General features: G+C 37.9%; 3 protein-coding genes across 5 annotated transcripts; 2 read left to right on the forward strand and 1 right to left on the reverse strand.

The window, feature by feature from the left end:
- The first annotated feature begins 1,861 nt into the window (after positions 1–1,861).
- Positions 1,862–4,523, forward strand: LOC113503764 (inhibin beta chain). Its single transcript, XM_026885848.1, has 2 exons — positions 1,862–3,220; positions 3,351–4,523. Exons 1-2 carry the CDS (start codon positions 3,202–3,204, stop codon positions 4,073–4,075), a joined length of 744 nt encoding a protein of 247 aa, XP_026741649.1. The 5' UTR covers positions 1,862–3,201; the 3' UTR covers positions 4,076–4,523.
- Positions 4,524–8,645: 4,122 nt separating this feature from the next.
- On the forward strand, positions 8,646–20,469 carry LOC113503715 (tubulin polyglutamylase TTLL7). 3 transcript variants are annotated; one of them, XM_026885788.1, is made up of 7 exons: positions 8,646–8,713; positions 13,426–14,204; positions 14,982–15,144; positions 15,932–16,018; positions 16,609–16,829; positions 18,210–18,438; positions 20,319–20,469. In XM_026885788.1, the coding sequence occupies exons 1-7, from the start codon at positions 8,702–8,704 to the stop codon at positions 20,424–20,426; spliced, it is 1,599 nt and encodes a 532-aa protein (XP_026741589.1). In that variant the 5' UTR covers positions 8,646–8,701; the 3' UTR covers positions 20,427–20,469. The 3 variants fall into 3 exon arrangements, with proteins under 3 accessions (XP_026741589.1, XP_026741588.1, XP_026741587.1); XM_026885787.1 differs by lacking the exon at positions 8,646–8,713 and adding an exon at positions 10,634–10,978; XM_026885786.1 differs by lacking the exon at positions 8,646–8,713 and adding an exon at positions 11,764–12,321.
- Positions 20,444–22,530, reverse strand: LOC113503714 (integrator complex subunit 11). The gene has a single exon (XM_026885785.1). The coding sequence runs from the start codon at positions 22,296–22,298 to the stop codon at positions 20,511–20,513; it is 1,788 nt and encodes a 595-aa protein (XP_026741586.1). The 5' UTR covers positions 22,299–22,530; the 3' UTR covers positions 20,444–20,510.
- Positions 22,531–22,710: the final 180 nt, after the last annotated feature.

Raw genomic sequence — 22,710 nt, forward strand, 5'->3', positions numbered from 1 at the left:
TCTCTCAACATATCAATATAAAATCGAGTCTCATCAAGTATACTAATGTAAATAGAAATAATAAGTAAATTTCGTTCTCCATATCTCGGTTTAATGTTTTTTTTCTGCTTTATATATTAGTTATTTTCAAATTAAATTACCTGTTATCTTGACTGCGTTTAAAAAGTCACAATTGTAAGAAATTGACAAGAGTTCTAGGTAAAAAAGGGAAACATTGTTTAAAGAATTTTTTTTAAAGAAAACGACTTCTGCATTAAGGAATATAATTCTTGTGTCGGGTTTACAAACATACAAATCACATGCACAAATACACCCAGACTCAGGACAGGCATTCATGGATCACACAAACAAACAAACATCACTCGGAACCTCCAGCTTACCTCGTTGATCATAACCGTAGCAGTCCTTCCCAAAGTCGAAATATGACTATGAACAAAAACTCGCATAAAACTTGGTACCAAAAATACATTCAATTACGTGAGCCCTATAGCCCCGGTTACTAAGCGTTGGAACGGCTAATGTAGACCTCTCTTATTACAAAACACAACCGGGTCAGGTCAGTCGTTCGCCATGGGGTTAGTGCCTAAAGTTTGGTTAAAATCACCATTATTACGTCACATAGTCCTACGTAGGTACGTACTGCGTACTGGCTTATATTTTTATTGTTGTTAGTTCTTTATCGTAACATTTTATGTACGGAGTTTTTCTTCCGCTACAATGGCAGGTGAATTGAAGTTTTTATGTTCGTAGTAATGTGGTCATTTCTTGTTTTCATGGGAATATTCTTTTTTGGCGTTTTTTGTTTTTCGTGTTTCGTGTGTGATAGAGTAAGTAAGGTTGTTATTGGTATAGTCGGAGTTCGGAAATATTATCATCATTTTGGATTCCGTGTAACATTCATCAGAATTTTTCGTCGATTGTCTTCTTTTTGTTTGGAACATTGCCTATATACGCATAACTAGTTATGGATTGTTCGATATTTTTATTGACGGACTTTCTAGAAATCCATATCAGCATCAACACATCCCATACTTATACCGTTTTCGAAAAAAAAAAAATCTAGCCAACAGAAAAAAACCTTCAACGACACGCAAACCAAACAAATGACTCAAGCGGCTTCAAAAGAACGGCTACGTGTCCGTCGTCCCCACACACTAAATAATTCACTTATCTAGAAATTCATGTGAATCGATAAGCCGTTGCATAACACTGCACGCCAAGTGGGCTGCAGTCAATATTTCAACCCACATAACTAACTATGGCTAATTTATACTGCTACCACTTGATTGCCTATTTTATTGCCAGTTTACGACGATGTCGAAAATGAAATGGTCGTTTTTTGTAGCGCTATTTAATATTCATAGGCCTAGTTATAATGTTCCTTGTAGAATGGAGTTCAGCTTATAATGTAGTTCCTTTAAGGTCCCACTGCCCTCAAATCTGAATTGACTACTACTATTACTATTATTTTTGATAAAGTTAGCCACAATAATTGTTAGATTAATGAAATAGTGCACTTCAAAAGTTTATCAATAAAATAGTATGATGTTATGCAGAAACTTAGTAAGATGACCAAAAGGCAGACTTTAATACTGGTCTGGATTGGATTTGAGAGAACGAGAATATAGCAGTATTTCAAACATAGCTGTACCGCTCACGTTTTGAACAAACTTACGCTTTAAATAGCTCGATTTATTTATTTTGATCTATATTTTGAACAAATTATTTTGATTTTGTAACTATTTAGGTTGCTGACTAAACCTTCAGATTCTAAGCACATGTTATTTTAAAACCTGAACTTAAAACTCATTAAACAAATTATTAACTCATTAAATAAAACACGTGGATTAAATCACACACCCCTACTTAAATGCAAAGTTAAAATTGAAAGTTGAATTATTCATTGGTTAGTGCTTACTTACGAGGATATTATGGTATGTCTTAAAAGCCACCGCATACCAATCAGATGTCCCCCTACAACGGCGAGAATATAGGTAGTGTATGAGAGACATGCTATCACGAACAGAACAGAACTTATCTTTATTTCAGACTTTTTTTGGTTGGTCGGTTAGAAGAAGGGTTAGACATCCGGTATTTTGGATAACTAGAGTACTTTCAGTCAGCCTTGGTCCTTTCAGACCTTTCGGCGTAAAAAATGGCTAAGTTTTGAGTCTTCTTTCACTCACTTGAGGTTAGGAGATGGCACATAAGTTGTACTAACAACAAACAATTGATGCGTAGGACACTGATAGTGCAAGCAAGTACAAATTGAAACAATTTAAATTTTCCAATAAATTCTCGCTACAATACACAGACAATTCTCTTGACGAACTGACCTTGGCACTTCTAAACTTCCTTATCTATTATTACCTGAATCAATATATTAGGTACTTACGTGAATATGTGCTCAAATATTGTTTTTATTACTTCGGCCAACGATTTCAATAATCCGTGAACCACAAAACAATTGCCTGCTTGACCTCTACCTACGCACAGTTACTTTTCATTGAAGGAGTTTAACCAAAAATAGTATTGAAATAAACGATGTACGAGTAGCTACGCTTGTCTCGTTAGTCCACGTTAATTTATTCGCGCGACCTTATTATGTAGTACTTAAAGATTTGGCGCGAAGCCATCGCATATAATTATTTCGTTTAATTTCGTTTAGTAGGCACTTTGTGTACGAGTTTGTTTCATTCATATACTTCTGCTGGACGCGATACGAGGCTTCCTATGCTCCCTTTGATCGTAATCAGTCAGTCGGATGATTTGTCAGGTGTTGCCGAGTCCTGGTCCTTTTGTACGTGCTGAGTACATAAGGACGAGTTCAGTTTTATGATAATAACCATGTTTCCCTTGTCCGCAGGCTCTACTCTCCAACATGAGGTGAACAAGAACGTTGTCAGGCGACCAGTCTCCAACCACCGATGGACGATGGAGTAGTTTATACAAATTTATTTATTACGAGTGTAGGAGTGTCGGTGTTCGCGACTGTTTGCTTAACATTGCAAATCGATAGGCTTCCTTATCCATATTTTTTTGTGCAATGTGGATGTGCGGGCGGCTAGCGCGACCCCGGCTGCCGCGGATCCCTCCCGGGGCCGCGACGGCCGAGCAAGTGCAGCTCCAGCCAGGGCGACCACCGCGCGCACTCCGCGCCTCTCCTCTGTCCTACCCACAGTCACGGACACTACACTAAAGATGGGCCATTTCGATTTAGGTAGGGAGAGTAGGCAAAAATATTTTGTGCCAGAGATTACGCATTTCAAGAAATACATACAAATGTATTAGGTACATCTCTGGCACACGTAGAATTCGCGTCTAAGCGTAACTTCTGTTGACCTGTACAGGTGAGACACTGAACGGTCAGCGACTGATCGAGTTCCGGCTGGGCGCCGAGGCGGAGTCGGAGCAGGGCGAGGGCCTGGCGGTGGCGTCGGCCGAGCTGCTGGTGCGCGCCGAGACGTCGCCGCGAGCGCGCCGCCTGCGCTACACGCTGTGGGCCTTCACGGTGAGCGGCAACGAGACGGCCGCCATCAGCGCGCTGGCGGGCGCGGCGCGGCGCGACCCCGCGCGCGGCTGGCAGCGCCTGGACGTGACGGCGGCGGCGCGGCGCTGGGCGGCGGGCGGCGCGCGCGGCCCGCTGCGCCTGCTGCTGGACTGCAGCGGCTGCGGCGGCCGCGTGCGCCTGCGCCTGGGCGGCGGCCAGGCGGCGCGCCCGCTGCTGCGCCTGCGCCTCAAGCCGCCCGCCGCTCGCCGCCGCCGCGCGCTGGACTGCGACGCCGCCGAGCACGGCCGCTGCTGCCGCCAGACGTACTACGTGAGCTTCCGCGCGCTGGGCTGGGACGACTGGATCGTGGCGCCCGAGGGCTACTACGCCAACTACTGCCGCGGCGCGTGCGCGCCCTTCCTCAACTACCACTCGCAGGTGGTGGAGGCGGCGCGGCTGGAGCGCGCCGAGTGCTGCGCGCCCGTGCGCTTCTCCGCGCTGTCGCTCATCTACTTCGGCGCCGACTCCAACATCATCAAGCGCGACCTGCCCGAGATGGTGGTGGAGGAGTGCGACTGCCCGTAGCGGCGCCCCTGTACATAGCCTGCCGCTCGACGCCGCCCGCCGCTGTCCGCCGCACCCGCCGCGGCCCGCTTCCGCCGCTCTCGAATCCGATTTAATCCGAATCGATTATAAATAATATTCTCGACTTGTGTAATATTTTGTTCCTCGCGTTCGAAAGACTATATCCTAAATCGAATAAATAAATAAATCTCGGTCTACCGGGGGTGGTGCGGCGAGGCGCCCGCGCCCGGACTGTGGGCTCGCCCCGACCTGGTCTCCAGCTCGCGGAGCGGGGCCGCGCGGCGCGACCTGCGCTCCTCGCCTCGCGCGCCCTCTGTAGACACCCTAAATAATTTAATACTACGCCGTTTTCTTTCACCCCGTTTGGTGATCGCTTGTAATTATTGTAAACTGTATTATAATAATTATTATAATTATAATTATAATAAATCAACTTTTTCATAATTATTACCACATTTTTTATTTTAATCAATCCTTACAACCTTGACAGAAACGTTAATATCCTATCGAGAGAGCTATGGAGGGAGCTAAAACAGCTTACATTTTGGTGCGAAATACCTCTCAGTTAAATCAAATAAAATAATCACGATGCAAATAAATGAAGTAAAAACTGTAGAGCTAAAACGTCAAGCGCATTTGTCGCAATGACTATTCCTTGCAGGCTTTACACGTGCCACACACCACCACGTGTAATATCTCCATTAATCATATAGATCACCTTGAAAAATATAAGATTACGAAGTGTGAACATAACTCACCTTTGGGAAATACGTAGCAACTACCTGTTAATAGTCGAGCGGGCACGGGCTCGCTTTATAAATACATGATGTATTGCTATCACAATTATTGTGACTAAATAAAGTAACAGCAGTCATTCTTCTTTTCATGTTTAGCCAAAGAAGAATAAGGTATACAACCTCCTTTTCTGCACAACTTAATCAGAGTTTTAAGTCACCTAAGCACGAGGCCCTTTTATATTGCAACTAGCTGTTGCCCGCGACTTCGTCCCCGTGGGTAGAAGATATGTTATGATCTATACCTGCCCTGTTTTTTTCACATTTTCCTTCATTGTATCTTCGCTCCTATTAGTCGCAGCGTGATGGTTTATAGCCCAAAGCCTCCCTCGATTAATGGTCTATTCAACACAAAAATATTTTTTCAATTTGAACCAGTAGTTCCTGAGATTAGCGCGTTCAAACAAACAAACAAACAAACTCTTCAGCTTTATATATTAGTATAGATAATAGTATAGAAGTATAGATTATGATTAAACTTTTGAAATCATACTAGAAGTTACATAATATTTAGGTAGTATGAGTATATAGTTTTAACAGATCTATGATTGACCCTGAGCTTCCTTGGCTGTATTTTAACAATGACTTTTTTCCACAATTTTATTTAATAGTTTTTATGTAACATCATGTTTTCCAATATAGCTGATCAATGAAAACATGTTAATAGAAACAGTACATTTCCATATGTTTGTATAAATGTAGGAGCCCAATCTAAATACGCAAAGCAAATATTTGTTTATACCGAAAAGAGGTCGTATATTAAAACTATTTTTATAATCTAATAATCCATTAGCCGTAGAAAAACTTCTCTGAATATGTATTTTCTTTCGCTTGTGTTTTTTTAATCTTTATTTTTATAAGGACTACCTACCTGCACTGAAAAGAAAGCGAATAGAACCAGTTGGAGACAAATACAGAAGAACGGTGTGAAGAATTTCAAACCACGAGTTTAGAGTTTAAAGTTTAAAGAAAAGATAGGAGACGTGAAATTCTACATAAAAAAATATTAAGAAGAGTTTATGCATACGTCAACATAGATTCTCTCTGAGTTATATTATTCCATGTTTATGTATCCACTGGCCACTGAAGCCATTACTTTTTTAATCATTCCTAATTCTTGTGGGCGTCGAACTGTATTATTTCTACCATATATTTAGGGTAATTTGTTCAGCATTGAGTATGTAATATATGTAAAAATGGCCTATTTTTTTGCAAGCTTTGTTATGAGTGAAGTCTGGCGGTTGTGGGTCGAAGGACGAACAAATAAGTTTTTATTTATGGTTCACCGCAGTTTGTTTTTAGCTGCTATTCATCAGACAATAGAAAAAATATTGGGGTATTCTGTATCAAAATAAACCTACATTTGGCTTGGGAATACGAGTACGTAAGACTGCCTAATAAATGGTAGGTTAAGATTTTTGTTGTTACTGTATATTTTGGTGTGTTGCTGCTTTCATTTGGGTTCAAACTTTGTTGTACAACAACGATCACCGTCATAGAAAGCTATTACCAAAACAAATGGATAGCCGAGTAGTTGAGGTCACCTCTTTAAATCCACTGTGGCCGACATGCCACGGGTTCGATCCCAGCGTAAGACAACTGTTTGTCAGTTTGTGAGACCCTCGCGGCCGCTGGTCTAAAGCTTTAGAAAAAGGATATTGTGGTTTATGTGTTTCAAAGGTGTTATCGGTGAGGCTGGACACCGACTCGAGGCGGGAAAAGGCTAGATTTAGTACATTTTAAGAGTAATAATGAGCCTCGCCATCAGAATCTCTGCCGGAAAATTATAAATTACCGTCGCGATCGGACAAAAAATGTTTCTTGTCTTTGAAAGATCTCTTAATTACTGATATTTAAAAAAATGCAATTCAATATAAATTATAATATTGGTAAACAATTTTTTTAAAAGTTGAAAGCTAGATCTAGCTTTCATTTTCATATAAGTCAACATAATCAACATTTGAGTGTGCGAATAATTGGAATAGCAAGTGTTTCACACTGTACTCGTATTCATGGCGCGCTAGTGGTTAGATAAAGGCGGGTAATTCAGGCAAGTGTGGTGCGTCGCCGGTGTGATGCGCGGTCGGATCCCGGCAGACGACGGGCCGCACAATGCCGGGCGCCGGCGTGTCGCAACACTAGCCCACTTAGGGCTGACACTCTATTAGAAAACAAACATCAACATTTTAGCAAGTGAAATTTCAAGATTAATATTCCTTGCTTCGACACTTTACTTCGATTACACTAAGCTGCAAGTTTCTTTACAAAACAGATTTTTGATGCACATATTATTTATATATTATGTATGTATGTAGGTTAAAAAAATATTATATTTTTCACCAGGTAAGAGGTTGGCTAAGAATTATAAAAAGAGTTTTGCTAAGTATCTAAGCAGAGAAGGTGCGAAAGAGTTCATTTTGACTATATGAATCTACTTCTTTCCTACTCTTACACGCAAACAAATCTTGTAAAACTTAGCGATCTCATACCCTGCAACGCACAGCCCTGCAGCGGTGTGAAGATGTAATAAATGCACCGTAGTAAGCAGGCAGCCCTAGCGTCTGGAGCGAGCGATTCGGGCGATGCGAGTGCGTGCGATCGATGGCCGGTGCAGACGTCGCGGCGCCGCCTACACTAGCCGCGAGTGGTAAGTAGCTGGCTGAATGTTATCAAATCATTGCCTCGAAAAAAAAAATAGATCGATGATAAAATGTTGCATTGTAAAAAAGTCGAGAATGCCAGGAGCTTATCTTTTATTTTTTAAATTATTTGTATAGAATAGAAATTTTCTTTTCGATTTCTTCTTTCTAACTACCGACATCGTTAAGTTTTTATTTTTATTTTAGTGTTTTATATGAAGTTTTAGATGTTTCTGACATAAATGATCGCTGTCAGATTCAGTAGAAGAAAATTGAGATGGATTATTGGAGCTGTAAAGAAAAACCTATGTTATAACAGAACTATTCAGTTACTGCGTAAATTAAAAACGTTGATCTAAGTAATCAGAAATCAGCCTATTAGGAAATGACTTATACTTGATAAGATAATGATATAAATAAAACAAAGATATGAGCGAAACTGATAGAACTCTCAGGTGTCTTATCTTTTAATACATTACCTCCAAAACAGTAATTTAATGTATTTGAACAAGATTATATAAAGAGATAAAACAATTAGCTTTGTCTTTTATTTACTATGCCTTGACCAAATAATAATAAATAATAAAACAAGTAATAATCGATTCAATATCATGTAAGTAGTTCCAGTAGAAAACGGTTTTAATTCCAAGAAAAGGGAGGATAAAGAAAATGTTTTATTTTTCCAGCCAGCTACTTGCGCTCGTGTATTTATCTCAATGTAGGCGCCCGCCAGTCTGTCTGCCGCGACAGTAAACAGCCAAGAGTTTGGCCGATAATGCATCTCGCAAACAACCGCACCCATCCCTGCGGTACTCACTAACTGGCTTGTGGCAACCCTATAGAGTATAGGTACTACGCATTTGATGCACACAGATATAAACGCATTTATTGCGTTAGTGTGTGAATAAATTACACTGTGCACAGATAAAGAAGAATGCTTCTTCTTTTTATTTTTAAACCGCGACGCAAAAAGATTGAAAGAGAATTTATTGTAAGTGTGACGTTACTGTTTGTCTAGACTCTAGCACGGATTAAGCGAATTCAATTTAGTTTGTGTTTTATTACAGGTGAACTATACGCGAGTGATCTTACATATGTTTTAAAGAAAACGGTTGAGCCAGTAAAGTTTGAAAGAGGGGAAGAATAACTGTCTGCAAATAAACTCGAATCAGTTATAAATTTTGTCATTGGAAATGACATGTAAGGTAAGTTACATTTTCTTACTTGAATTTGGTTTAACGCGATCGCGTATCAACAAAAGGTTTCTCTCATGATCTTATTTAAATAATTTTAAATCCGGATCAAGTATTCTCAAAAATACTAGATAGAATAGAATGGAATACGCCTAAAACCTTGCCCAAAGCTAAAGCATTTTGATCACGAAACAAGTTAGCTTTTCTAGAAACGACATCAAATGTCTAGACAGCTAGATAGGCAGTGTTTGATTGTATGTAATAATCATTATGACTGGAATTTCCCTACAGAAAGCCTTATGAGACATCGTTTATTCTAGAATACAGCAATGTTTCGGCTAGGCTATAATTTATTGTAGGATTAATCATAAGAGTTGAAATATTCTGGACTGTCGCTTTTGCCCTATGTTTGGGTTATCTATGTGGTAGTTGCTGGGATGGAGTCACTATTGAAGCAATTTGTTGGACCCGATATAAAAATATTTTATTACACGAAACTATGCTAAAGTGATGGCTAGTGAGAATAGCCATGACATACACCCGGGCCCCGATTCTACTATTTACAAATGGCCGATTAGTGAATGACTAGACTACTAGACAAATGATAAAACTCTACAAATAAATAAATCACAGGTAGGTATTAAACAACAGCATAAAAGTTTCAATGGAATACTATTATCAAGGGTACTAACAAAAGCCTCCGAAAACCTTAAGATTGTTCTGTCTACTGCTTGTACCCAAATAGTTATTTCATATGTGGTGTATTGTGGTATTACTGTGAATACCAGGGCCACTGAGGTTGACAGACGCGTGCAAAGCATTCCGCGGCCGCAGTTACATACCTCTGTCTATCCCTTATGACATACTAGCTGAGATCTGCGGTTTTACTCGCTTCTTCCTGTCTCTATTGGTTGTAGCGTGCTATATATAATAGTTTGGCTTAAAGAGGTTGACAAAAGCCTCTGCTTTCCTCAATTTAAAATAAAAATGGCACCCGCAATTATATCGTTTGAGGCTTTAACGAATTCGAAATTTTCTGAAGTAAAATACTACCCTATTATTAGACCTACCACCTAGATTACCAACTGCTTAAACCAAAGTCACAGTTCCACTTAACAACTCTCTGTAGACCTGTCCCAAAGAACGTCAACCACCACGATCTTGAACGTTGTAAATAAAGTGCAGTGAAAAGAAGCCCAAAAACTATTATTCCGAAACTACACATGTTCGGACTAGTAGACCCAGAATGACCCAGTGCTGGGTTTAGATTTCTCACATGTGCCGCGTGTGACTGGTTCAGTAAGACGTATGCAGTTCATCAAAACATGGCACGTGAAGCAATGCTATACGTTCCACGTGTCGGTAGCAAAACCAGCCGGCTGACGTCACCCGGCGGTTAGGTTTAGTCTGTAAGAGTCTGACACTGCCCTTTCCTTCCCCTGAGGGAGTAGGTGTCCATGTGGACGCCCATGCCTTACTGAAAAAAAGGACATCCGATCATCCCCGTCTGGGTCTGCCTCGCTGACATCGGTCTTGAGTTAGAGACTATTCGGTGGTAATTTCTGCTTTTTTTTAGTTGGCATATGGACTCGTAAAAAAGAGAGCGTAATATTGTCTATGTCGTTGAAAAAAGTAGAATAAAAAGTAATACTTAAGTCAAAGTCAAGTCAGAAAATTATCTGCATAAGCGGTAACAATTTAAAGTTCTTATTTTATTAGTAATTAAATAGATTAGCATATTTCATCATTTAATGTATAGTTTTAATAAACTGACTAGTACGAATCACTTTTGTATTTCTATGATTTAACATGTTTTTCATTTCATATTACATTTCTTCCTACAGAATCAATTTGTACTCATTTATTTATATTAAATATTTTCTTATTATTTTGATGTTGAAAAATATTTTTTATTTTTTATTTATTACTTATTATAGAAACAAGTACAATGGCGGCCGGAGGCATTCACACAATTTATTACTGTCACATTTTAACCTTTATGAACTACTTTCGTAATTCCTTATTAAACTTAGTAAGCACAATATAGTGTGATAATTTATTGTAATTTCTAATTCAACCCAATGAGTATTAGGTACAATTTACAATAACAGTAGGTATTTATAATAATAGTTTTTTTCTACACAATTCAGGATTTTTTTGCTGAGAATACCTACGGAATCTGCTGTGAATATACAACTAAAGGAATATTCGTTTCCACGTGTATAAAAAACATTATTTTGAGACTTAAAAACGTCTTCAATGTATATATCCGCAACCGTAAGTAATTTGTGTAATAATATACTTAGATACTTTTATCTACAGGCCGTGAGTGAATCATTACAGATAGAACGAATTGTAGGATATTAACGAGGACAATATGCACCAAGTAACCTAATACTTGTTACCTAATATTCAATACCGTAATACGTTAGTGACATATAACAGAATATTCCACAACTCTCATGCAACGCCATCTAGCTTTAAACTAAGCAAACTTTGTAGTCCAAGCTCCCCGGGCCCCCAGACCTTACTTATTTTCTTACGGAAAACTCATTTATGATAGGTTGGCATTAGTGTGTACAGTGAACGTATAGGTACATAGCTTAGACCGACGGCCAATTCATAGCATATAGGCAATTAGGCATAGCATGATAAGCTTCAATTTCTGTTCGTTTATTGAATAACCTAGATAATTGACATAACGTACACAAGTATAAATGTTGTAATATTGGATATAGGTATCTTCCATGAGGAGATGTCACCTAATTCAATTAGCGACACAAGGATTAAATGCGTTAATGCAGGAATTGTTTTTATAAAAAAAAATGTATAATTATGCATCTTTGTCTTTCATACATCCGCCATTATCCATCGATTCATCATTTAAAATCTTATAAATTAACAGCAATTTTTGTATGCCTATAAAATAGCTTTTTTGACGATTTCAAAAAATCCTTAATTATATTTTTGGACATATCTGTGTAAAGCCGCTTCACAATTATTAGATATAATATATATATATATATATATATATATATTATATAGATTTATGTTGGTTGTCTGTCCCTGCGAAAAGCCTGTGAACATACATCTTGGTCAACCGCTAAGTAAATATCGAAATTTTATGAGGTTTAGCCCAGCCGATTGAAGTAACAGACACATAAACACTTGAATTAAAAAAAAAGAAAAATCACTTCATGAAACAATGCATAAAAAGTCATTGATAGTCCTTACCTTCCTTTATTTAAGTTCGATATTGCCTCGTATAATGAAAGCTAATCTACTTACCTTAGATTTAGCATTCAATAAAACATTTTTGCTTACTTACCTACAAATTATCTTTAAGAATCCTCTCTTACATATGTACCTACGCTATGGCAAATATGTTGATGTGACCTTAAAAGCCTCCAGTACCGGCTAGCCGTGTATTTAGAAAGTGTTACCTGTCTCTCTCACACAGTCCCTTACTGTAATCTGCCGTCTCATTCTACACATGTGAGAACAAATTCGTTCTTTATTCTGTAAACAATCTTGGTGCTAGAAGGTGCGTTTGCGCGGCAAAACGACGGTATTTATGTGAAAGTGTAAATAAAATGGGAAATAATAATAATGAAGATACTGTAAGTAAAAATCTCTATAAAACTATTTAAATAAGTCTCTTAACTGGTCTAGCGTTGATACTAATCAAGTTAACTATGGTAATGGTCCTTTACGATGTTTCCAATTATTGTAAACAACATTGTTTTGCTTGCTTATCACCACAGGTGCTACCTGATTATTCCCGTTGAATAAAATCCTTAATCTTTAATTCAATCCTTAAATTGGGAAGGTAAAGTAAGATGGAATAGGGGAGTATTTAACTAGGTACTTATAGAAAGAAATAATGCATGTTTTCAAAACACGAATCTCTTTTTTCCGCTTCGCTATTAGACATAATTTAGAAATAAAAAATCGGGCTTTAATTTTAGAGTACATTACATATATTTCATTACTGCTCTACACCTATTAATCATATGGATCGTGACGTTGTAGTTCCTTAATAAATCTTACATTAAAATATTTGTTTTAATCAGACCAGTTTTTCTTGAGGTAAATGTGTTCAACAAACATAAACAAAGTCTTCAGCTTTATAATATGCATCTATAGAATTGCCGAGTTAACAATAAGTTACGTGAATAGACATTTTCGGATTGGATAGAAACTAAGATTTCCTTAAGTTTTGGACGCTTCATGAGACAATTCTTTTTCAATAGGACTGACTGCATGGATGGCCGATTGGTTGAGGTCACCACGCCAAGCCCACTGTGCGCGACGTTTCGCGGTTTCGATTCCCGCGTAGGACAAGCATTTGTGTGGTCCACGAATGCTTGTTCCGAGTCTGGGAGTCGTGTGCATGTGATTTGTATGCTTGTAAAACCCGCGACACAAGGATTAAAATGGTTAATTGAGGGAGTCGTTTAAAAAATATACGGACTTGACATTTTTGCCAATTAAAGGCACCACCGTCTACTGAAGCTTTATGTGAATTCAGCCTAAGCCGCTGTCCCGCTTCTCCAATTGAAACGGTATTTCTTTACGAGATGACGACAGGTCCCTTAGAAAAAGAAGTTGTAGATCACACAATTGCGTGTTCCATGCGGGAGGTCTAACGCAAACAATTCAAGTAAAAAATATTAACAGTTATAATAATCACATTCAATTGATTCATCACATTTTATTTTCAGGCAAATAAGGGCACTCAACATGACGGTGAGCGCAAAAAGAGAAGCAGCGTCGAAAAGTACAAACAAGACTTAAGTACAATTCCAGATAAACAGGGGAACCAAAAAGTTACCAACACGTTTTTGATCTCATTAATTGTAGGAGTTGCTTTGGCTATTATTCTACCAGAAATTCTGAAAGCGTTTAGTCGCAGCGTCTCAAACTTATCGACGTCAAGCGAATTCAAAGAAAAGAGAACTTATTGGGTGTACACAGAGGGTGATAAACCTCTCGACGGAAACAGTTGCCTGAAGCATGTGCATTTAGTGTTGGACAGGATAGGGTACAGGGAGACTACTAATAAGAGCAATGATTCACCCTGGATTCTTCTCTGGGCCTTTGAATTCCCATTCAATATCCTGAACCTCCGTAATCTGAAACCTGACCAACTCGTCAATCACTTCCCAGGGTCGAGTTACATTTCATTAAAGTCCGTTTTGGCAACTACACCATCGAAATACATACCACAAGCCTTCAGATTTCCTAGTGAGAAACAAAAGTTCATTGAATACGCAAAGAATAATCCGAAGGCGATGTTCCTTGAAAAGAATATTTATCACAGAGGCGTGGTATTGAAGAATGTTAGTGACATCAATTTAGGAAATAAAACTAACTTCGTTCAGGAGTACATGCAAAAACCTTTCTTAGTGGACGGACATAAGTTTGATATTGGCGTGTATGTTGTAATTACGTCAGTGAACCCATTAAGAGTGTATTGGTACAAGGGTGATGCGATTTTCAGGTAACTCATATTTTTTAATCATAAATAGTTTAAGGTTTTTTTAGGGTTCCTTATCAAAAGGGTAAAACGGTACCCTATTACTAAACGACCGCCGTCTATCGCCTATCCAACCGTGTGCTAACAGGCTGTATATGTCTATGACTGGCCTGTTGGTCTAGTGGTTAGTGAACCTGACTGCTATACCGGAGGTCGTGGGTTCGATTCCCACCCAGGAAATTTTTTTGTGTGATGAGCACGATCATTTGTTCTGTGTCTGGGTGTAATTTATCTATAATATGTATGTATTTAGAACTATATAAGTATGTTTATCAGTTGTCTAGTACTCATAACACAAGCTCTGCTTAATTTGAGACTAGATGGCGTTGTGTGAATGTTGTTCAATATTATTATATTATTATATTATTATATTATATTTTATATTATATTATATTATATTATATTATATTATATCGGTAACTGTTACTTAGAAAGCCCGAAGAAGAAAAAGATTCCTTTTAACTTTTATAGACGATTCATGCTGCTTCAAAGATAAATTCTAATACCTCACAGAGGGGTACTATAAGTGACGTGTGTCTGTCTGTCTGTGACATCATAGCTCCCGAAAGTAGGTATTGAGCGATTTCAATCAAATTTGTTTTATTTTTAAGGTGTATTATGTGCGAGTGTTCTTAGACATGTCTGATAAAAAAACGGTCGAGCAATATAAAATTGAACGAGGGGGCGTTTTTTTTTTTAATTAACTTATTAATCTTTTTGTTTTCATTCCTTTATTTTCAGATATTGTCCGGCGAAGTACTACCCGTTCGACCCGCACAACCTGGACAAGTACGTGGTGGCCTCCGACTACCTGCCGACGTGGGAGGTACCATCCATGGCTCACCTCTACTCCGCGCTCGGCAACTCCATGAAGGAGTCCTTCGACAGCTATGCTAGATCAAAGGTTAACATCACCAAATAACTCTCAAATGTATGAAAATTATATTTTATGTGTATTTATCGGGAGTGCCCGGTTAGTTTCAGACCCAACCGGAGTCCTTAATCATGACCAGATTAAGGACCGATAAATACGCGTGAGTAAACCTTTACATCATTTAATAATGAATCAGTCTCACGATAGTTATTATAAAAAAAATGATATTTCGTTTCGATTCATCAGGAGCATTTGACCTGTCAGCTCTATACTTTCGAGTGCTTTTTATGAAAGTTAGAGATTTTAGTCATGTCACTTGCCTGCGTTATTATTATCATTAGTATTTTTTTTGCGAGGTCTTTGCAGTTATACTGAGCACAGGCTTTTACAGCTTCATCTGTCTTAACGCTGAAAATTGAAATTATTTATTAATATGCCTAAATATTATTATTGCTGAAATGAAAGAAGCATCCAGCCGGGGCAATGAGGAGGTATAGATAACATATTCAGCTTTTACAGCTGACTATGTTAGCAATGTTCACAAAGGGCACATAATAGGTGTAATTTTTAACCGTCCGAATTGGAAATTCAAACGATTTAAGCAAATGTTTTCATTTACTTTGAAATTAAACAAAATAACTAGAATGATGTGTCACATAATTTGCTAATCTTTTTCCAAAAAATGTGTATTTGTTTTTCTAAGAGTCATTATAACTAAAATATTGCTATGTATAGAACTGCCGGAACCTAGTTCCTAGCTATTCTTACGTTGAGTGGAGTGTTCATTCATCTTCTATTGAATAATATTAATTTGCAGGGCAAGGATCCCGCGCCGGTGTGGGAGGAAATACAGAAAGCTCTCGCGGAAGTGTTCATTAGGAAGGAACATCACATCATTGCCACGGTGAGTTGTTCATTCATTCGTTCATTCATACGTTCTTGTTCTAAAAGCGTGGGAGGGTCAGCGACTACACGCGGAACAAGTGAAAGGTCGCTTCAAAACTTTGAGATTGATACGTATTTAACAAGTCAATCCTAATTTAAAAGAAAAAAGATATTGGCATATATTTATTCTAAGGACAAGAACTTTTAACTAAAACTTGACTGCTTGTGTCGAACTGATTTCCTTTAAAAAAGTAAATCGATTCGATTAATTTCATTTAAAGGCTTTAGCTGCAGGCAATAGTTTCAATTTTTTTGGATTAGCTGGCAGCTAATTATCAAGATTGAGTTTCCATTTAAACGTTCAAATTCAATCAAATTCATGCAGTTCAAAGAAACAATTTTCAAAAATTACATCCTTCCTTTAATATAATTAATAGATGCCAATATATTTTTCTATTAGGATTGATTTGTAATGCAAAATACGTATCAATCCCAATTAAAGTTGTGAAGCGTTTTGAAAATTACATCCAAACTGAAATAGAATTAAGTGTTAAGCCAAGACCTTGTCTAAAAAACTTGATTTTAAAAGATTTTTCTTTACTATTTCAGTTAAAGCCATATGCGTCAAAGAACAACTTCTTCGAACTCTTCCGTTTCGATTTCATCATCGATGAGGATTTCAAAGTGTATCTTCTGGAAGCAAACATGTCGCCTAACCTCAGTTCTAATCATTTTCCCCAAAACGAACTGTTGTACGAACAAGTTCTGTACCACACGTTTTCACTGACGGGAGTCACTCGGCGTGGGAATGTGCATGGAGCTAATTCTGGGTTAGTACTATTCATAATGACCACATCCTCTTTTAATGCGAAAGGTACAATGTCCTGTCGAACTGGGCCCTATTTTGCTATTTACAATCACCGATGAATGAATGACAATTTTCATATTATCTTAAGCATTTCCCCTACACAATAATTGGAAATTCAGTATGGAACTGTACACTCCAGATCAAGATAATTAACTTCCAATTATTGTGTTGGCAAAATTAAGAGTTAAGAGAATAGGAATAATTTCAGATTTAAATCCTATTGCCATTAATTCATCGGCCATTGTAAATAGCAGAATCGGGGCTCTGGTGTTTTGTCGTATTTGTACGTATGCATTCGAAATATATTAGGAAGATATCTTTTAGTCATCTGCTTAGGTTGAGACCTATTTTTATAAAATTAATTTATCATTGAAGACAGAACATTTTCTTGTTAAACCCATGACCATTACTTTAGAACATACTCTTGATTATTTTCTATTAAAACAGCTACATGTTGAGTATCGTTATTGTACCTAGAGGGCCAGAGGAACAATAGCCTACATACATTATATTTGTTTCTCCTGACTTCAGTAAATACCGCGGCGCTAGCACAGCGTTGGGCCATCGTTAAACTTTTACGACTATTTAGGTCAGCGAACCTATAGAAATGGAAAACTAGTAGTTTTATAATACTGACTGTATAAGGACAGTTACTTAAATTCTTTCCATTCTTTCCTAGCGCTTTTATTTACAGGTTCTCATTCGTAAACATCTACCCCAAACTGCTAGATTTCTCAGACTCGACCATGTACGTTTCCTAAGAAGTTTTTATAAATATCGTAGTTACATAGACACAAGTTCTACCTTAGCTATCAATATCAATTAATTTGCTATGCATTCGCTTACCTCGTGACCAAGCCGTGCAGAAATCAACAAATTGTGTAGTTACTATCAATCCCTAATCCTTAGATATTTTTTTTAAGATGATTTGGTATGTACCTAGGTAGAGAATAATGGATTAGTGATATAGAAAAATAGATAATACAAATACTCAAAGACTATAGCGTGGCCGTCTATCATTACTTAAAATAAATTCACATAACGGTAGATCAACAGGTGGTGATACTAGACCTAACCAGATTCAAATTTTATTTTCACAATAATTTTGTGTGGAAACGGTTAGTTGACCCGAAAATCGAATTAATCCAGAATCCTGAATAATATGGGTACCTTAGATAGCTATGACACCTGTGAAAGTACCTAACGTGTTTTTTTTTATCTAAACACTGGACACACATAGCACTCATTTTCCCCAATTCTCAAATTAATGTAACAACCACAATTTAGGCTAAAAGAAGAGCTGTGAGCAACCATTTTTGAAACATCATACTTAACCTTTCAGAGACGCTGCCACGGCTAAGACTATGATAGCTACAATGAAGAACATAGCGGTCTTCAGTGACGTATGTAGCTCGAAGTGTATGGAGACCTGCGAGGCTGACATATTGTGCAAGCTCTGCAAGCCTTGCCTAGAACCCTCATTCAAGCAAGACCTACTGGCTGCCTACAATGAGCATATGGATAGAGGAGACTATAGAAGACTCTTGCCCACTCCCATGGTACCAAATAAGGTAAATATCTGTACTTCTGTCCGAGTGTCTAGAAATTTCCCATGCTACGTGAGGACTGGTCTCACTGGATGCACCTGAATATCGTACAAGGGGAAACTGCAACACGTTATCACTAGGTATTTAATGTACAGTATTCGAAAGGTACGTTCAGATTTTTTTCAGAGCCATCTGATATCATAGATTTGTGACAAAAAGATTTAGGAACCGCGCGCTGGTGTTACAGGCACTGGGGCTCGCGCTCAGTCTAGGTCTTCTATAGATATCTTTCAAAATAGGTACTAATTTATTACCTACAGATACTTACATACCTACCTTATGTAGGCAATTTTTTTATTCTGGTACCTTTGTTTATTTATGGGACGTTTTTGGTAACAATAATTGCGTTTGAATTATTTATTAACGTTCAATTGAAATAGAACACAGTCTCTTTCAATTGTAAAACTTATGTAGGTACTTGAATAAACAGGTTTTGCAAGGAGTGGGAGTCAATCTAATCTAAATCTATCTAGCTTATGTTTATATAGACTAGGCTATTAGAAAACAGTACCTTCGTATTGACGAATCGTCAAAAGCAGCGTAGGACGCCCTCCAAACCGATGACCCGTAAAAGGTATCTGGCATGGACTGGACGCGGGGAATTTGGGGTGTTCTGGTGCAACTTAGCCTTGCCTTAGGTGAGGTCTATGCCCAGTAGAGGACCGTGACACACTAGGCTGTTTGATTCATTCACCTATGAAGCTTAGTGCTCGTTGATTTTTTTTTATGGATGCGTACCTAAAGTATTGCCGTTGATCGTCGTCGTTGGTTCGAATACTTATAGACGTGTGCTTTACAGTCGGGATGTTTCTTAAAGTGTCGACCAAGTAAAGTTGGTTTAATAATACCTACTTACCTGTTGGTCAAGCAAGCGGCAGCTAACTGCATGAAGTCATCGCCGTTCGAAGATTCGCTGTGAAGACAGCTTGTTGCATAATCTTTTGACAGTTTGTTTAAATCGTTGGCGATTTCGTGTAGACAAACGAAAACAAAAGATGGTGATTAACTGAAGAGTCGCTAACAATTTCGGTAGCATAGCGCTATGACTGTTCAAATGTTTGAAGCTGATTTAAAATATAAATAAAAAGGTCAATATAATAAAACAAAATATGACCTATTTTTATCACTTCAGTTTGTGATTACCCAAATATTACATTATTTATCTTATTTACTTTAGGTTTATCGCAGTGCGTATCGTGACTATGGGGAATAAATGTGATTCTATTGGTAGAAGCTGAAATCATTTCTGAGAAATCGTATTGAATAACCTATTAATAGATGTTCAGTCAGCAACTAAAGTCCCTGAACATTCATAATATTTACGTTGTATTACTGAATCATAGATAGAAATATTAAATACTAAAATAAGGAAACAAGCACTTTTCACGGAAATCGACTTAAATCTACGCTTAAAAACATTCGTTTCTTGAACATTCATGGCAATCTGATCTTGTTTACTTTTATTGCTAACCGTACTTAAAGCATGATTGAATATAACCTTGATGAAACTAGCTACGAACATTTAATAACTACAAAAAATCATGTGTAAACTCCAAAGCTTGAAAAAAAATGACATTGATGGAACTTTGTCAAACCGGTAAAGTTGAATTGCGTGATTCATTGGTAACACTAGTTTGATTATAGCTTAACTACACAAACACAGCATTTTAATGTTTCAGGGTTATGTTTTGTATGTCTGCCAATTTCTACTTAACACATTTTGATGTATGGGATACCATATTACATAATGTCACTGCAAGGAATGGGCAGTCAGTTGCAAAAAAAAAACATCCTTCTATTTTCAATTGATAAGTTGTAAATAAAATTAAAATTTTCTGTTACAGGATATTAACATAGTGAAGTCAGAACTCAAGGGCTTAAGAATCAACCACCAGCTACTACATCTATGGTATCAAGGGAAGTGTAACCAAGACCCTACATGGTGTACATAAAAAAACAACTATTAAAATATTATATGATTTATTTCTAAACAAATTATTTTTTTAAACAACCACCATATTCTATTGTTTATTTATTTATTGGACCATTGATTGCAATAAACCTAAGATGTAACTTCCTAGATCCTCATCCTGGTTAGTCCATGACACGTAAATATTTTTCGTGCTATCATCATCTCCTTCCACCTTGATAAGCACTGATTCCACAGATATATTAGCCTCAGATATTGTGATAGTCCACCCTTCCAACTTTTCAGACAGTAAAGTTTTCAGTTTCTCTGCTGTCTTGACAGCTGGACCTGGGTCTTCAAAGCGCACAGTGCTTGTGAATCTAATGATATGCCTATTGATGCCAATTTCGTCACACATTTCATCAATATCCAAGAGGGAGAGCCTGTTATCTCTGACGCACAGGATACCATTTACGACACGCCGTCGTTTTGGGTCTGGTGGCTGAGCATTATACCTCACAGCTTCAGCCTTCAGCAGTCTTAAAGATACATCAATAGGTATTTTTGTAGGTGTATTTATAGTGCAAGTCTCACCATTGGCAGGCATGTAGCAATTAATCTTAAACTCCTTCTCAATCTTATCCTTTAAGAATTCCATTTTCTGTGCCTCACCATGCACCAACAACACATTCTTAGGTTCACAATATTGTATCAATTGCATGATGCCCTTAGCGTCAGCATGAGCAGAAAATGACATGTATTCAACTGCCATTTTTACTTCAACAACTTGGCGGTTTTCGAACTCAACCTTTTTGGCTCCATTTAAGATTTTGTGCCCCACTGTACCCTGGACACAGAAACCTGGCATTATCACCATGTTCTGTTCATAAGGAGCCCATTTCTTAAATATATTCAGAGACAAGCCAGCATGCAACATACCAGGTGTAGCAAACACAACCATTGCACCAGGGTTGTCTATGTAAGACTTGTCAAAAGGCTTAATGTGTTTAAAATCAAACATGTTTCTCTGTACAAATGTTTTTCTTATTTTCTGGTTTGTCCATGTTATAAACATCTTGTAATAGTTATTTGCCTTCTCTGTCAGTCCAAGGGCAAAGTACACTGGACATTTTAAATTCATTCTTTCCCAGTATGTTTCCAACAGAATACAAAGCTCCTGAGCTCTTCCCAATGCAAATACAGGAATAAGTACTTTACCTCCTTTTTCCACACATTCATGAACCTTCTTCAGAAAATCTCTTTCACGGCAACGCTTGGAGTCACGGATTGTGGTAGCGTAAGTTGATTCAGTTATAAGTAAATCAGGTCTACATTTATCAATCCATGCCGCACCCAAGTGCCGGTCTGGGGTCATATTGTAGTCTCCAGTGTACACTACAGACTGGGAACCGACACGGATCCAAAACATGGCGGCGCCCAGCACATGGCCAGCATAATACGCCTTAATCTCCAGTTCATTATCTACCATCACAGACTGATGCAGGGTCACTGCGGTAACTTTCTTTATGCAATCTTTGATCATTTGAGATGTAAAGAAGTTGGACTCTCCCTTCCTTTCGACTGCTACTTTTCTCATGTCTTCTAGCAAGATAGGCGCTATGGCTTTTGTCGGGTGAGTCATGTAGATGGGGCCGGTGTAGCCGACCATCTCCGACATGTACGGCAGAGCCCCGCAGTGGTCCAGGTGGAAGTGGGAGATAATGACGCAGTCTATCTGACTGGTTATGGGACCTTCAGATACGATGTATGAAAAGTCGGGGAATCGTCTCTCGTCGTTGTATCCCATATGCATGCCGCAGTCCAACATGATGTTCTTACCTCCCATGGACAGCAGGATACAACTGCGGCCCACATCCTGGCCAGCTCCAAGTGGAGTTATCTTTATATCGGGCATGACGAAATTATCTTACTGTATCACTACAAAGCTATGATTATTTCAACAATTTGACTAAAAACGCAATATTTACTTGAATTTTCTTTGTCTAAAGATTGATTTACACACTTTCCCTTAAAGTACGTTTAACTTATATTAATTAATCCTTATTATATTTTAACTTGTAAATAAAAGTAACCTACGCACAAGCAGACATTTGTAATTACAACATATTACCTCACTTGCTTGTCAAAGTTAAACTTTGTAGGTAAACATCATGTCATTAAAACTTATCACGATGACAGAATAAAATTATTGCTCTTTGTTTGTTATGATTGCATTTTTGGTTTTTGGAACATCGGTAAATTGCTTAAATTACAAAAGTAATATTAAAACATTTGTGGTTTGAACTTTATTTTTCAACCATTACTTA

This window comes from Trichoplusia ni, chromosome 20 (assembly GCF_003590095.1).
Source record: "Trichoplusia ni isolate ovarian cell line Hi5 chromosome 20, tn1, whole genome shotgun sequence".
NCBI lineage: Eukaryota > Metazoa > Arthropoda > Insecta > Lepidoptera > Noctuidae > Trichoplusia > Trichoplusia ni.